Raw genomic sequence first — 16,291 nt, 5'->3', positions numbered from 1 at the left:
CGTCTCGCCATGCGAATAACATACTGAAACAGCACATATGCGAGGCAAGACACGCGATAGAACAGCTGGAGGTGAGTAGTGTGTGTGACTCGGGGAGGGAGCCTCAGACATGGTGGAATTCCAGAGGTTTTCACGCGCGCTACAAGAGGGCGCCGCGTTTTGCATATAGTCTATTCCAAATGGAAGGACTACCCGTGGCATAAATTTTGAGTTTGTCAGTCTGATTACACCAACATGAAAAGCCCAAGAGAGAACTGATGTTCTGAGGCTGGAACAACATTAACGGAACGGTAATCCAGAAGATGTGGGTTCGAGTCCTACAGATTGCTAACCTTTTCAGTGAGTTCCATCTTTCATGAAAAGCCCTTTGTGAAGCCACCTGTCTGAAAGTTCTGCTATGTCCCACGAAGGTGCAGAAATGCTACGAAACGATGAAAGGTGAAAGTCACTCAAAAGGTTAGCCAGCTGTAGGACTCGAACCCACATCTTCTGGATTGCCGGTCCAGGGCTCTACAAATTGAGCTAAGCTTGTGGGAACCTCTGCCCACAAACTCGGGGTGGTTCCGTATTCGACCCCGCCGTAACCCCGAAGAACACTGACACAGCAGTTCAACAAAAGAAACAAGGTTTATTGCCTTACATCACAGCTGCTGGCCGTCTGCCCGCTTCGTCGCTCCTCGCTTCTGTGACCGTCTGCCAGCGTGCCTGCCGCACGAATATCACTCTTTTCCCGAGCGCTGGCTCTTTTATCTCTTGCGCTATCGCGCGGAAGTTGCCGGGTTATCAGCGCCCCCCACAAGCTAACACGCCTTCTCAGCGACTTCCGGGGTGCGTCATCTGAAGGGACAAACCAGCCACTCTCTCTCACTCATCCTCCTTTCACTTTTACATTTTTGCTCACTCATACACACATTCATACGACGGGATCGATGCAGGCAGCAACTGTGAACATGAAAGAACTGATGTTCTGAGGCTAGAACAACATAGAAGGAACAAATACATACAAAGCCTCATTTTATGTCCCTTCTATGTTGTTCCAGCCTCAGAACATCAGTTCTTTCATGTTCAGCAGTTGCCGCCTGCGTCAATCCCGTCGTATGAATGTGTGTATGAGTGAGCAAAAATGTAAGTGAAAGGAGGATGAGTGAGAGAGAGTGGCTGGTTTGTCCCTTCAGATGACGCACCCCGGAAGTCGCTGAGAAGGCGTGTTAGCTTAGCTCAATTGGTAGAGCCCTCGACCGGCAATCCAGAAGATGTGGGTTCGACTCCTACAGCTGGCTAACCTTTTCAGTGACTTCCATCTTTCATCGTCAATTTCTTAGGCAAATTGAGGCTTTGTATGTATTTGTCTCTTTTATGTTGTTCCAGCCTCAGAACATCAGTTCTTTCATGTTCTGCGAAACGACTGGAATTAGCTTCATCAAGTGCAAGCTCCGATATGGACCTTGAGAAATTTTTAATTAAGGCCTTCTTCGATGTGTTGTTTACGCAGTCTAATGTAGTCTCTGTACAGCTGTGCAGCTCTCGGCGCGTATATTGCCAAGATTTCTCGAAAGTCTTTTATAAATTGAAGGATTTGTAGATTGACGTTTTGAATGAGCGGAAGGATTTCTAGTCAAAGAAGAGCTTAGTGGGACACGGTTACAAGGAATACATTTTTGAAAATGTGCGAAAAACCTCGCTCGGGGTGAAAGTTGCTGCCTCAACATTGGGTTTGCACTCCATTTTTCTACCTGTGGCCTACACTGTTTTGTGTATCATATCTCTAATGCAACACATGGTAACCTAGATGTCGTTCCCAATTGGTTTACCCCTCCCCCCATTTGTTTACCTCTGGCAGGACATTTCAGATAGTGAAACTGGTGTGAATACCTTTACCTTTCTTTTTCTTCTTTTTTCTGCTTGTGGTGATACAAAAACGAAACAACGAATGAATCACTTGTTAGACGACCCCTTAAGGGCCAGACATAAACAGAAGACCGCATATGTAACCGAATACGTGGCAGGTTGGGGCCTGGAACGTGACTTTAACCGAATTGGACTTGGTGATATCTCCCAATGTACACACTTCTATTTCCGTCTGTTGTACAATAAAGTAGTGTTCGTCTGTCTTCCTAAGAGAGCAGTCGTGTTTTTCTCCTCTGCGCCAGTTAGAAGCGATTTTATACGAGTGACAACATCGCTAAAGAGTCACATTATATAGTATATTACATGTGGTATGCAACCTATGCATGCAATGAGTGTTTCCACATTGTACTACGCCCATAATTTATCTGTGTGTTGTAAAATCGCAAAAATCTCCTTTGTCTAGAACTGATTATGCTCATGGCTTCTCTAGTGGATTTATATTTATTTTTGATGTCAAGAGCCTGTGACTGATGTTTGTACGCTGCTGCTGGGAGTTGGGGCCTCTGTCAAGTCCTTTTTTGTTCCCTCCTCCCATTTGCGGAAGTGATAAATTAACTATTATTATTAGAACCCCCCATGTAAAGTTCCCATAGAACTCTCCCCATAACATTTTTCTGGCTATCCTCGCTATGCTGCTTACTGGCTGGCGTCCCGAATAATAATAATAAATAAGTGACCGTATGTATACTGAGTGTTCTTGTAATTTTGCGAGCATGTTGTAAAGGATGGTCGATGCATATCCTTAATTGTAGCACATCTTGTATTCCAGGCACACTGAAAAGGAAACACAAGCAGATCCTTCGCAAAAACAAGGCCCTGACAAAGAGCCAGGCTGCATTGAAACAAAAGCTCACAGAGCAGTGCAAGGCACTGAATCGTAAGCGCAAGATCTTCAGCATCCACTTTCCCAGGGTAATGATAACACCCCGGGGTGGTCATTAATTCTAGAGCTATTAATCCTCTCTGTGTCGCAGCTCAAGTCACAGATCGAAGACAATGTAAACGCCCTGCATACGGTCACTCTGAATGAAATCAAAACATCACTGGAGCTGCTGGGGCAGAGCCTGGATCCAGATGGCAGCCTCTCCCTCACTCCAGTGGAGCTTCCAGAGGGGCAAGCTTTTATTGTAACTCTATTAGCACCAGCAATATGGTCGATCGCATAAAAGCATCTTCTCATTGGTGGTAGCCAAGGTCCACCTGGACACAGAGAGGTGGCAGGTTTGAATCCCACCACTGGCTGTGTTGTCTGAGGTTATGTCGGCACCCCTTAGCGTGTGCTTTGTCATCAAGATGTCTCAGTAGAAGTATGGTCATTGCATTACGATCAATCTTCGTGGTGAAATAAAAGAGCAAGTTGAGTGAGTTCAGGGCTAGATTTTTCCTTCATATCTGCAAGTGTGAAGACACACTGAAGGAGCTGTCACTGCAGTGCCGTTAGAGATCTACCAACCTTGCCAGACCGCACTCTCCGGGTCTCTTAGTCAGCTGGACTTTGGCTCCTTCTCTCTATCGAAATTGCTCAGTCCCTGGCCGAATCCAGCCCACCAACGCTGGACACAAATTGTGAAAGGGTTCATTATTTCATTACCCTCATCACCACCAGCAACTGGGTAGAGTATCGCCCCTAGCGCCCCATTCATTATCTTCTCTCTCTCTCTCGTGCACTTGATCAATTTCAACAACTCATTTCCAACCAAGGTGATAATGAGCATGACTTTTGCTGCTGATGGTTGGCTGTGAAATTCTTGGGGTTTGCTACATCTTTTTGCTGTTGATGATAGTGCAACTAGGTTTCATCTGCTGCAAAGACACACGAGTCACCCTACTGTGCTTTCATCCTGTGAAGAATTTCAGTTGGTTTAGCACCTTCACTACCCAATGAACCCATCCCAGGTTGTTGCTCTAACGCAGTTCATGTCAACAATGGGGAGGCTAATTTTGCACTAACTCTGTTTCCTTCTGTGGATGGATAGATAGATAGCAGCAACGAATGTTGCTAGGGTGCCTGCATGCACACACACACTCTTCCTCCGGCGTCGTTGACACGGTGGGGACTTTCTAGCGGCGGGTCCATGCTGGCTCCTCATTTTGAGGTCATATCTTTCAGTGTTTCGTTCATTTGCCTCATGCAAATGCAATACAGAGCGCGAAACATAATTGGAAATGATGGTGTGAAAATGCGCATACAATGCAAGGAATTTATGCATGAAACACAAAGTAACAGTGGCTTGTGTTGTACCAACAAGACAAACATGTCTTCCAACATTACACTGAAACCTGAAGGAAATTTAAAAACGTCTGTCCACGTATTATATTCACATATCTTCTGAGCATGATCAATCTTAGTCAGCCTGTATATTGAGGTTTGCAAATACTTCGAAGGTCAAAATGGTTTGGTAATCATAAACACTGTACAAAAATTTTAGAAGAAAGTTTGTTCTACATGTTGACAGTAAAGGCCATTCCAGCATGGTTTTCATTTGGTAACAGTATCTGCAATACAATACCGATTGCACACATACTTGGCTGCATCATTTTGTTTTGTTTGTTTTTTTCTAGTTTGCTTGTACAGGATGAGTAATCTGTGTCCCATAAGATACGCGCATATTCAGGTGTCAGTCTAACATGCGTAAAATACATTGTCTCCTTGACCTTGGTCGGCACATTTTTAAAATTCTGTACTACTAACCTTAAGAGGGCATACCAGTCGGGGAGCAACTCCGATTCACGATTTTCCCGATTCTAGATGGCGCCACGGTCGCCGTCCTTATCACGCCGTTCGCCTCCGACTCCCGAAATAATCCCCATTGTGCATGGTTGACCTCGCGAGTTTAAGGCGGCCCTCGCCCTCTGCGTTGTTTGTTGAGTGGTAAAGTGTCGGACTTTGCCACGAAAGGTCCGCAGTTCGATTCGAGACATTCACGTCTTTTTGCTTGTCTCCTATTGCTACATGAGCATTTTTTTTGTTCTTATATATTTATGCTACAATTATTGTTTTCACAAGTCACTACCGCCTGTACTGACTGATTATGGAATGTTTAGTTGCTCTTCGTATTGTTTTACTAGTGCATACTTACTGTATGCCGAGTTGCCGACGTACAAGTGTGATCGGATAGTACGGATGCCGGTATCTCAGAGGCTCTCATTTGGATCTACCAGCGGCTATAAATTAGGCTATTAACATTGCCTACACACAGCGCTTACAATGCCAGTCTGGAGAATCTAGTGCTCGAAACGGTATTCCTTTTTTTTTGCACTCGCTTACATAATAATAATAATAATAATAATAATTTTACTCAAGAAAGCAAACTACAAATATAATAAAACAGGCCCGTCTAAACCGAAAGGCTTGTGGCACTCACCCTGAAGCAGCCAGCGGCATACAGTTCGACAGTATATGAACGTATAAAGGTACTACATCCTATGATAAAGTTGCCGTAGTGCTTTTTTTAGTTTGTACTTCGATTCCAAAGAAAAACTGTCGAAGGGGAGCTTATTCAAGTTACAAGGTACATAGCATTGCCTGCGACAAAGTCCATATTTTGTGTGTGAGAAATGCACAACAAAGTTAACCCGCCTGCGTCTCGAAGGGCAGCATTAGCTAACCGGGGTCCTATATGAGGGGTCCCAAAAGTGTTTTTACAACATTCAATTTACCTTGATAATAACTCTATTCATGCAAAAATGACATTTTGATATGTATATTTCTGGTAAGTAAGCATTATGAAATATCTGAATTCATTTACAAGGCGTTGGTGCAAAAGACTTTTCAAAATTTCCGTCGTAGAACAGACTTCTTATTATAACCCGAAAACTTCAGTAACATGTTTCAAAGGCTCCTTTCCTCCATGTTCTCCATTCTCTTTCTTTTACCTTACACCCGCTCAGAAAAATGATGTCAGTCAACAACCCCAGTGACAGGGGACCCCTTTTCTTCTGGTGTACCAGGTTGCAAAACCGTGCAAAGGAGGTGAAGGGCGATAAAGGCTTCGGGTCGACACGCGGAAACCAACCAAAAAGATATGGGAAGGTCGAGCGGCAAGGCCTCGAAGCGGGAGTCGCGATATTCCCTGAACGCCAAGAGGAACGATCTGACAAAAAATAAAAGGACACATTGGAGGAAAATAATAACTATGGTCACCTGACAACATAACATGTTCTTGTTTGAGTCTGGCAAAAAAGTACAGTTCGTCCTCCTTATTATGTGAAACTGGATAATATATGCATTCTTTTCTTTTTTAGAAGAATATCTGAAGCGTAAACTTTTTACTCCAGATTTCGTTGTGTTGAATGCTGAGGTCTCAGTTAATTCAATCTAAACTTGAAAACGTGAAATTCGGTCGTGGAAAAGCTGAAGAACTGGACACCTTGTGAGCCAAATTTATGCGTATTTTAGGAAAATCACTATTCTTGAAGGGCAACACAGATGCAATTACAAAATTTGGGTTTCCAGAGATGAATATGAGCGCTAGTTGCCAAATGATGGAATGATCACGGAGAAGTCGTTTCATATAATCAGAGCTCGCCCGAGATGCCAGATTTCCTTCCCCGAAAAAAAATGTCCCCAGGCAGAACCGTCCCCAGGGAAAAATGTTCCCCGGAGAAATCGTCTTCGCAAGAACGAAAGCCATTTGATCGAACGCGGGACATTTGGTCGAAAGTCATTTGATCGAACACCGTTTGATCGAAACGGCAGCGGTCGTTTGATTTTTTTATTGCTTCGTTTGGAGCAGATGCATACTCTAAACAAGTTTGAACTGAAGTTTTATATGGCTGTTAATACAATATCTGTATTTTATACTATGGCGAAATTTCCTTCTTAGCATTCAGACTTCGAGTGCCTTTCGTGCGTGACGTCGCCGTAAAATACATACGACATGTATGAGAAATCCTGTAGCGTAAATATCTTCATCTCGTCTTCCTCTTTATGATGAAACCACCCGCGTCAAAATCTGTGCGGTGGTTACCGAGAAAAAGCATAAAAACTGTTCCATAGGAAATACATTGGGACGGAGAGCTGGTATGCCCTCTTAACATGCGACTTGCTTTCCCAACCGTATATCTAATGTGGTTCTTCCACCTGAGGTTGCTACAAAAAATGACGCCTAGATATTTGTATTCTTGGACTCTTCCGAGAGTGGTCCTATAAAGAGTTACATTTAGTTATGACTCAAGAGTTACTATGAGTTCATGGCTTTTGAAAATCGTGAGGTGAAAACTTGATTTTATTTCAGGAGCCGTGATTTAGATAGCCGCAGAGTAGATTTTCGGGTACAAAATAAAAAAAAAAGCACTTCTCCCCTTTTAGTTTGACATAAGATGTGGAACAGCTGTGCTGAATGTACGGCATTTAGCAATCTCCACTGCCCATATTGGTGGGTGAATTGGCACTTTTTCAATCGGTGTATACACCAGCAAACAACAATACAATAACGAAAAAAGTTTGACGTTTCATCATCAGAATAACGTACCACAAGCTGCAGGTCCCTTTTTATATATCGAAGGTGTGTAGCATTTTGGTAGGGGGCCCGGATGCCTGTTGATAGCTTCTTTAATTATCTTCGTGTGCCAAGATTCCAATTATTTCCTCACCCCTCAACGACCCTCACAAGCTGAAATTCTGGGTTATCATGATGTAATCTGTGACCAGTTTTACCGCATGTTCACATAGTTCAGTTTGCTTCTCTGCAGCCTTGTCAAACATCTGTTTCGTGTTTTTTCATTCTGGTTTTTGTATTTCTCCCGGTTTCCCTGATGTACATCGCCGGTCGTTCTTGCCACGATGTCTTGTAGACGAACCCATGTTGATCGTTTGGTGTTGTCTTATCTGTTGGATGGCTGGGCAGATTCTTCAGTGTGGGTTGAGGTTTAAAAGCAGTTTTTATGTTTGCTTGAGCTAGTGCCTGCGGTATCGGTTCTGAAACGCCCTTTATGTAGGGAATGATGATGTATGTAGATTTTTCCAAGGTATCATTTAGTCATTTAATAAAATGTGTCGTGTTGTCCCCCTGCCTGTAAGAAATGCATGTGTCATGGTTCTCACTGGTCCATGAAACCCTCGAATCACCTGGAATTTGAAAACGCCATTTTCGAGGTCTGGAAAACTCTGCACTTCTTTTACCATCCTTGAAAACCCTCGGTTTCGCATCTTTTCCTTTCTCTCGTAGAGTTGCTTGTGCAAATTACACTGTTCCGGAGTCAGAACTGTAGCTTCAAAACCACAGAAGTTAGCATTCTTTATTGCAATTGGAATCAGCTGCAACAAATGGATGGCACCCTCTATTATATTAATCTCATTTTCTTTCTGTCCTAGTTGTCAGCCACATCTGTGTACTGACCACTATTGTGCAGTCCTCATTGTTCTCTCATGTGATATTTGTATTTTTGCAAAATATTGAAACCCTGGCTATAAACTGTGTTTTACATGCTAGTCAAAACAACGGGCACTAATCTGATGATCTTGCTGTGTCTAAAACACTACACAGAGTGAAAGCAGGGGTTTCACTATACCTAAATATGTGGAAGACTTTACGTAGCTCAAGCGCTTTAACTATCTAAAAAGCGGATCAAAGAGCGAAATCAGCTCAACTCTCCCCTCCATCGAATGCGTCAGCACACGTCACTCGGCTACAGCAAACGGGGCAGACTCATCTCCGAGTGGCGTTTTGCGTCGTCAACCAATCTTGGATTCCCACAAGGTCAGCCGTGGGGGAGAACCTGTTTGCTGTCCCATTGTTGGGGTTTCACTTCAAAGAATAAGTGTGGCTTATAAAGAAATCTCATGTCTATTAGAGAAAAGATGTACAAATAATACGGTGTGGAAGGACATTCCTCGTGAGTGTAGCGGTTCTGAAAAAAAAAAAAAACACTTATTCAAACAGTGTATTCACACGAGCGACATACTCGCGGAAGATTCTAGCGAAAGAAAAAATGAAAATATTGCTTACAGAGCCAAAGTTCCATCCCGTGTTGTGCTGAGCATTCGCACTGTGCAGACTACCGGGAGTGGCGTATTGTGCATTTAGCAGACTCCGCCGTCAGCGTGGTTGTGGCGCAGGATATTCCCCATGGTCAGCAGTGTACGTGAAGACACGATGCTGAGCGCTCACGTAACAGCAGAAAGCTACGACGTTTTTCGCATCTTCCGCTTCTGGGGAAATGGCGCTCACGGTATACACGGTAAAATGCAGTAACATAAGTGGTGGCCCCCACGAAACGTCACAATAACGTCGCTCCTAGTGTTGTGAGAACTTGAAGGGCGGAGCAAGTTCAAGAAATAGTGCGCAAAGCGTTCTGTGCTACTACGTCGTTGTCGACCTTCATAATTTAAGAAAATATGTTTCAGAGTTAAATGGACATATTCCTACTGATACATCATTGCTCCTATATCGGTTTAGTGCCCCTTTAAAAGGTCCTTGAAGTTTTGTTCCAAAATTCAGTGGGAATGTGTACTTGTTGCTCACAGTGACCTAGTTTAAGGGGACTGTTAGTTGCAAAGTTCTATGGTTCTAAAAAATGCTGTACTAATGAATTGCTGTGCCAATGAAAGTCTACCTTCTTGAGGGCTGAACAGATTGATGGGTTGCAGCCTGTTTGCTGTTATACGCAGATCATCCAAGTACATTTTATGAGTGAAATCTATCTTCCACGCACACTTTGTCGATCTTTGTTTTCACTGCACTTTATGTTGCAGGAAGGACCTTTGGCCTCCAGGTTCCCATCTTCAGACAAATGCATCAGTCATCTACAAGGAGGAGGAAGAAGAACAACAACCTGAGAAAACTGAAGAGCTTCCTGTACACTCCGAATGGCGGGCACTGGATAATGGTTAGTTGGCCTGGGGTATTACATGCCTGCAACCAGCCTCGATGGCACATTCCGGCCGTGTTCCAAAACAAACTCTCAAGTAGGCGTTGGTCACATGACAGAGTTGTATCATGTGACCAAGTGGGTAGGCGATCCTCGAGTTCGGTCGTGGAATGGGTGCAAGTACGATTCCCGACATGGCGACAGCAGACAATGGTGACATTTGGGCGCTGATACATCAGAGCCGCTGCTTTGCTTTGCTGTAACGGTATTGATGTCACTTCGTAAAGCACTTGAGCCATGAATTAGGGGTATTTACTGCACACTCCGAGAAACGCTGTTCTGGTCCACAGCTACCTCTAAAGCTCATAGAAGCAGCTTTCAACATTCACATGCAACGAGCTGATGTATGTATGTATGGTTCCATGCATGCTGCTCTGAAGAAAACATCGGCGCAATATCTGCACTGGAACTTCCCTGCTTCCTCTATGATGCAGCCGAGAAGAGCAGCAGGAAAAACAGACCATAGGTTTCTATGCTGACGACAGCTCTGACATCAGTACTCTTGGCCGGGCAGGGCCACATTCTTAGGACCATGACAGGATCGAGCCCGGCTTTCCAACCAGTGATTTACTCTCCCGGCCTGACGGCTACATACCTAGCATGGCCCAAGCCCGGCTCTAGCTCACAAAATTAAAGGTTACCTCGGCCTGGCCCAGTGTAGTGGGCTGTAAAAGTTGACCTTGTCTTACTAATAGTGGAGAACCACTTGCTTGAGCTCAACATAGGCCCGGTAATGTATGGGTCCGGACCAATAATGTCAAACCCGAGCCCAGCCCATGCCCGAAAAAGTAATGCTTTGCAGGGGTGAGCCTGTGCCAGTACAGTGTTCTAGTACCAAGTGAAACATGTGGGGAAGACGTGGCGTCAGTGCGGATAAGGGCCCATCAATTACCCGTGCAAGACATGCTGCCGGCGTTTTCGCTGCGGCAACTAGGGACGCCCAGAGATATGTCTGGCTGGTTAATTCTAGGGCCTCTAGGGCATTTGCCGTCTGCGTGCCCTACTTCATGCATCTCGTCATTCACCGCGTTATGATTAGACCCTTTAGACCCTGGATTTCTAGCAAAACGCCTATTTTTGTCCAGTGGTTCCAATAGTGCCTTTTCAACACAGGAACATGAACTGAGTGCTGGGGAACCTCCTGTATTGATCTGATTGTGCCTGTCAATGCCTATGCTGGCGTAGATGCCTAAAGCTCTGATTAAACATGGAAAAATGCAGTAATGGCCCTAAAGCGGTGGCAAAACTCTGTTGTACTGACATCGGTCACGTCCTTTTGAAACTAGCGATCCCTTCAATGTATCTGAAAGGTGCTGGAATGGAAGCTGAGAATTGAACATCTCAGTGTGGTCACTTACTCGTTCTTTGTGTTGTTTTGTTGGTCGTTATTATAAAATGTAGCCACCTTTTGGTTTTGTTTACATCTACAAGAATCCTTTGAAGCGTTTTTCTTTTTTACAACTAATTTGACACACTGTAAAAATGCTGAGGGCTGTGATGTATAAAGGTAGGTTCAATTCCAGTACAATCCCTACTGTTTGGCAACCTGAGGAAGCTGCCGTCCTCGCCGCAGTCAGGGCCATAGGCATAGATTGAGACGTTACCCATCACAAAGAACTCTTTACAAGTTAAGTTACTGTGTGAAAAATGTACCAAAGTTAATAACAAAGTTCTTCAGCCTGAAATGTAACTCGCAGTTACGGAGTTACTTCCAAGTTACTTCGCACAGAAAATAGCACTACATACATAGGTGCAGCGCGTGTGAGCAGTTGAGTTCGACCTTGAGTTGCTTGCGGAGGAGTGCAACATGCTTAGTTTTCGTTTATGTCCAACAATTCGAACGCTTTGCATCTTACTCCCTGTGGGCGCACTATGGTTCAGCTTCATTTCAATGGCAGCGGTTCTTACTTCCTGAATAAAATACTGTAATTGATTGAATATCACATTCTGTGGCATAAAATGCCACAAAAGAACCGGAGAGAAAGCAAGAAAATAAGTGGACGTGAGTGAAAAGCGAATTAAAAGTAACTTAGCTTAAGTTACTTCGGCAAAGTTACCTGAACAAGAAACGGTTTCCTCTTAAAGTTACCACGGTGCAAAAGTACCGAGTTAAGTTACAAGTTATCAAGAAAAGGAACCTAGTTACAGTAACGAGTTACCTCAAACTCTGGCCATAGGTACACGGGCGAAAGTGATGCCACGTGCAGTGTGAGCAGACTTGATTCCCCATATTTTGCCTGCTGTTGCGAGCCTTGTGGTAATGCCAAAAACGAAATCTGGAAGCTTAAAAAGTTTGAAGATTAAGAAACTTGGTGTTAGATTCAATCCTCTGATGCTCAGAAGTCAGAACCTATCTTGTGTGTCACCAGTATGCTGCCCGCGACAAGTCATTCTGAGAAGTGTTGTGGAAGCGGTGGGCCAGACATGTACAAGATACTCAAAAATGTATTTAAGATAAGATAATAAATACTAACGTTAGAATGGTAATTAAGATAGAGTATAAATACATGAAAATTAAAGTAATTAAGATAGAGTACAAAATACTTGAAAAAGTATTTGAAATACAATTAAGATACTATTTATCCTTGAACGCAAAAGTCACCGACTGCATGGTCAATGCGGCAAGTCGCCGCTATGTCACATGAATCACCTAAACCCCGCGCACTACGCTACCCGCTGCGGTGTGATAAGAGTCATCGAAACACAAGTCCCAAAAAGATGACAAAGAGATACCACGTGACTCCACTAAGCAGAGGCAGAGAGTTTTCATTTTCCCGGAGGGGGCAAGGGTGCACCGCGAAGTAAGTATACTCTGGCGGGGGGGGAGGGGGGGGGATATGTTTAAGAAAGGAAAGGTAAGCCAGATGGATGTCGGCTTGTTATTAAGAAAAAGTGAAAGGGGGAAGTCAAGAGAAGGAAAGAAAAGAAAAATGAAGAACCCAAAACTAAAGCTGAATCACACACTCTGGCGGGATCCTATGATGTATGCAGAGCTGGTATAGAAATAAGAGGAAGGAAGAACAGAAAAAGCAAAACAAAGGAAAAAACGGAGAGATCGTAAACAGTGAATATGTGCACAACTGAAGGCATTACGCCTTTGAAAACTGAGTGCAAAAAGAACAAAATGTATTGAATCCTCGGTGTTTGACCCGAAATGCGCGCAATATAATGAATATGATCTGTAGAGGAAGAGCCAGACGATCGGAGCCAGAGCAAAACGTTTACTGAACAAAACCCAAAAGAATAATAATGCACGCCCTCTTAGCTCGGGGATTAGCATGAGCCCAGCTGTTTATCCACCTCTTCCTTAACACTCCCCCGCCCGATACGTCTCAAAATCTAGACCTCAAGCGGATGAAGTAGCTGAATTGGTCTTCTGATGAAGGAACCAGTGGCTGTCTTGAGCGTGCACGATCGTACAAGTCCATCACGTCCAGTATGAAGCTCCTGCACCCTTGCTAGCTTCCAAAACATCCTTGGCTGCCGCTGATCCGCCAGTAGTACGAGTTGTTGCAGTTGAATGCTGTTGGAGGTTGCATGTCGACTCAGGTTTGCAGATCTAAGCTGTAGCAAGTAGTCCTTGTTCCACTGCCTCCAGTATGCAGTGAGGAGCCTTTCCTTTGCTTGAAGCACTTCTAATTGTTCGGCGTCTACGCACGCTGTCTGACGTCTCTTAATTGGCGGCAACACCTTGAGTCGCTTCCCCAATATCAGATGCGACGGAGACAAAGCTTGGGTGTTGCCAGGATCTTCTGACATTTGTGTCAATGGCCGTTAGTTGACGATCGCTTCGACTTCTGTTAACACGGTCAGCAACTGTTGAAAGTCTAGCTGACTCCGACGTAGTGTTCTTCTGAGAGCATCTTTAACTGAGCGTACCATACGCTCCCAGAAGCCTCCCCACTACTTAACGTTGTCCATCAACACCAATCCATTCTATAGTGTTCTTGGACACCTAAATATGAATCGCAAGCAGTGATAAAAGTGAAGATTTAGTACACATGCACGGCACAGTTGCTCTGCTCCTCCGTTCTCATCAAACAAGTAGCTCAAGGTAAAAGTCGGAAGCACAATCGTGCCATAAAGCTTGCAGCTAAATCAGAAGTAGTTGGCGCCTGCAGTAACCTAACTACTCGAAATAGTAGTTTAACTAGTAGTTGCCACTACATTTCTGCAAGTAGTGGATAACTACCTTTTAACTACAATCAGGTAGTTTAACTACATGTAGTTAACTACTGGCCATCACTGCTTGTTATCATAATTCAAAACTTGGATTCCGTTATGGAGCTACAATCCAATTATACTGGACTCTTTCTTGCTTCGGCGCTAAGCAGTGAACGTCGTTTCAGCTCGTGCATCGGTGCTTTTAGTCCATACTGCACGTGCCACAACATGGAGCAGTCCCGGCGAAAAACATAGTCCGTGTTGCAAAGTGGACCTGCATCACTGTCCGAAGCACGTGAAGATAAATGTTGGTGTTGGAACATTCGCGAGAACTACTGTGAGCTACAATTCAGTGAATTGGTATTGAAAAATGCACATATACGGAACACTATGATCGGACCCGTTCCAAATCCACATGCCCACGATAGGCATGCGCGCGCTTTTCCTGCTGTCTCATTGGATGGCGCCAATCTTTGCCCTCCTGGGGATACCATTCGCCGCCTAAACGGTCACGCTGTGTCAACTAGTTTTGCTTGCATTATACTAATTGAAACACGGGCTTTCATTTGAGAGCAAGTTGTTTTTACATTTTAGTGCCGCTTTAAATAAGTGTTGTTCCCTTACAGATGTGCAGACCAGCACCCCCATCTGTCCCCCAAAACCGTCTCGAAGGGGAAGATCCGGAAGAAGCATTGCACCCGGCACGTCTCCATTCCGTTTGAGTTTGGGCAACCGGAGGAATTCCAAGAGGATCCAACAGACGACACCTGCAGAGCCACGTCCCTCCACGTCCTCACAAAAGTCAGACGTGCTTGGTAACCAATCAGTCTGGTCGGTGACACCTTTAGACTTCGAGCAGCCACCTGCTCATGAACATCCTCAGGATGCGCCTCATGAAGATCCTCAGGACACGCCTCGTGATTCGTCTAAGGGTAAACCTAGCAACTTTTTCCTCCGCGAATTTAGAAAAACTTTATTCAGTAACGATACACTATGACTCTGTGCCTTGCGCATGAGAGGGGAGTAGTGCCAGGAGAGCAATGAGTGATGCCATGATGGATTACTAGGTCAAAATGTAATGCACTACCATTACTGATGACTTTTCCCGAATTGTAATGCATTACGATTACTCATTATACAAATGTAATGCATTGCTTTCCACCTATGGATCAGATGACTTCTGCATTCTGTGCCCATGTATAGACTGTTTTGTAATACCTGTAGCTTACGAAAGGTTTTGCAAAATTTTCAAGTCCTGGCCATGAACCATGTTTTATATCCCAGGCAAAATGACAGCTGAACCTTAAAGACCATTGGAATACCCTCGAATTTTTAGCCCAAAATTAAGTGGGAATCATGGGCACGTGGTCTTCATTTTTGGGGTATATGGCTTTGTAAGCCGGTCGGCTTTTGTCTCTGATGCTGGGTCCACGTGGGAGCAGACATTGTCCACCTCACACTTGTTTTTCAAGTATCAGTATCAGTATTTCAGGTGACGTGTCAGCGAACGTAGCCTCATCTGCTAAAGACATTCCCTCGGACTTGAGCTGAGCAAGAGATTTACGGTCAATATTAGGAAGATTGCTGATGCAGATTTCTGGTATCTCAAGAGCTTCAATGCAAACTTCCTCGGAAGTATGCTGCGACCGAAGCCTGACTTTCACCCTAAGATGCAACGATTCGGTTCCAGCCTTGCCTACCGTATTGATTACCACATGCTCTTTCCCAACAGTCGGTAATTGCAACTTCTTGGACAGTGCTCGCTTAACGAAACTTCTTTGACTTCCCCCATCTATGAGGATACAGACGCACTTCTCTTTCCCTCTGGCCGCGCAAACGACTACTTGCGCAGTCTGCAGCAGGACTATGTCCTGTCGCGAACCTGTACGTTATTGCCACTTGCGAGTACCATCCCTCCAGGCCTTGGTACTGTACTCTTCTGCTTGCACAGCACAGTTAAGTGTCGTCCATTACATTTTCTGCATTTGAGGCTACGAAATGATCGGCAGACCTTTGCTGTATGATTAAAGGCTCCAACTTTCTGTGGCGGAAAATTAATTTTTCCACGGGGCTCCAATGTCAAATCCGCGGGCGTCCGCGAGTAAAAATCGCGAATTCCGCGCCATTCTGCAAGTGTGGCACAAATGCATGTCTCGAAGCAGATGCACTCAAATCAAGCCAGTCAGTACCTCAAAGAGATGAACACACTTTTATTTTCTGTTAACCACGTTATTTTCGTCGACCACCACCGATACTGTCGACCCACGCAGCACGCCTTTAAGCCAAGCTTCGTGTTTCTCGAACAGTTCTGGAATTCGACGGCGAAGTGCGTTCGGCCCCGGTATCG

At 44.5% G+C, this 16,291-nt stretch overlaps 1 protein-coding gene across 2 annotated transcripts in view; it reads left to right on the top strand.

Annotated features, from left to right (window-relative positions):
- LOC135378418 (uncharacterized) overlaps nt 1-16,291 on the top strand; it is a 61,598-nt gene that overhangs the window by 17,959 nt on the left and 27,348 nt on the right. For both annotated transcript variants that reach the window (XM_064611449.1, XM_064611448.1), the window contains exons 3-6: nt 2,678-2,820; nt 2,883-3,022; nt 9,605-9,738; nt 14,571-14,876. In XM_064611449.1, coding sequence (XP_064467519.1) covers nt 2,678-2,820; nt 2,883-3,022; nt 9,605-9,738; nt 14,571-14,876 — 723 coding nt within the window. The remainder of the gene's footprint in view (nt 1-2,677; nt 2,821-2,882; nt 3,023-9,604; nt 9,739-14,570; nt 14,877-16,291) is intronic.

Source organism: Ornithodoros turicata, chromosome 1, assembly GCF_037126465.1.
Source record: "Ornithodoros turicata isolate Travis chromosome 1, ASM3712646v1, whole genome shotgun sequence".
NCBI classification, from domain to species: Eukaryota; Metazoa; Arthropoda; class Arachnida; order Ixodida; family Argasidae; genus Ornithodoros; species Ornithodoros turicata.
This window is presented reverse-complemented; position numbering and strand designations above follow the sequence as displayed.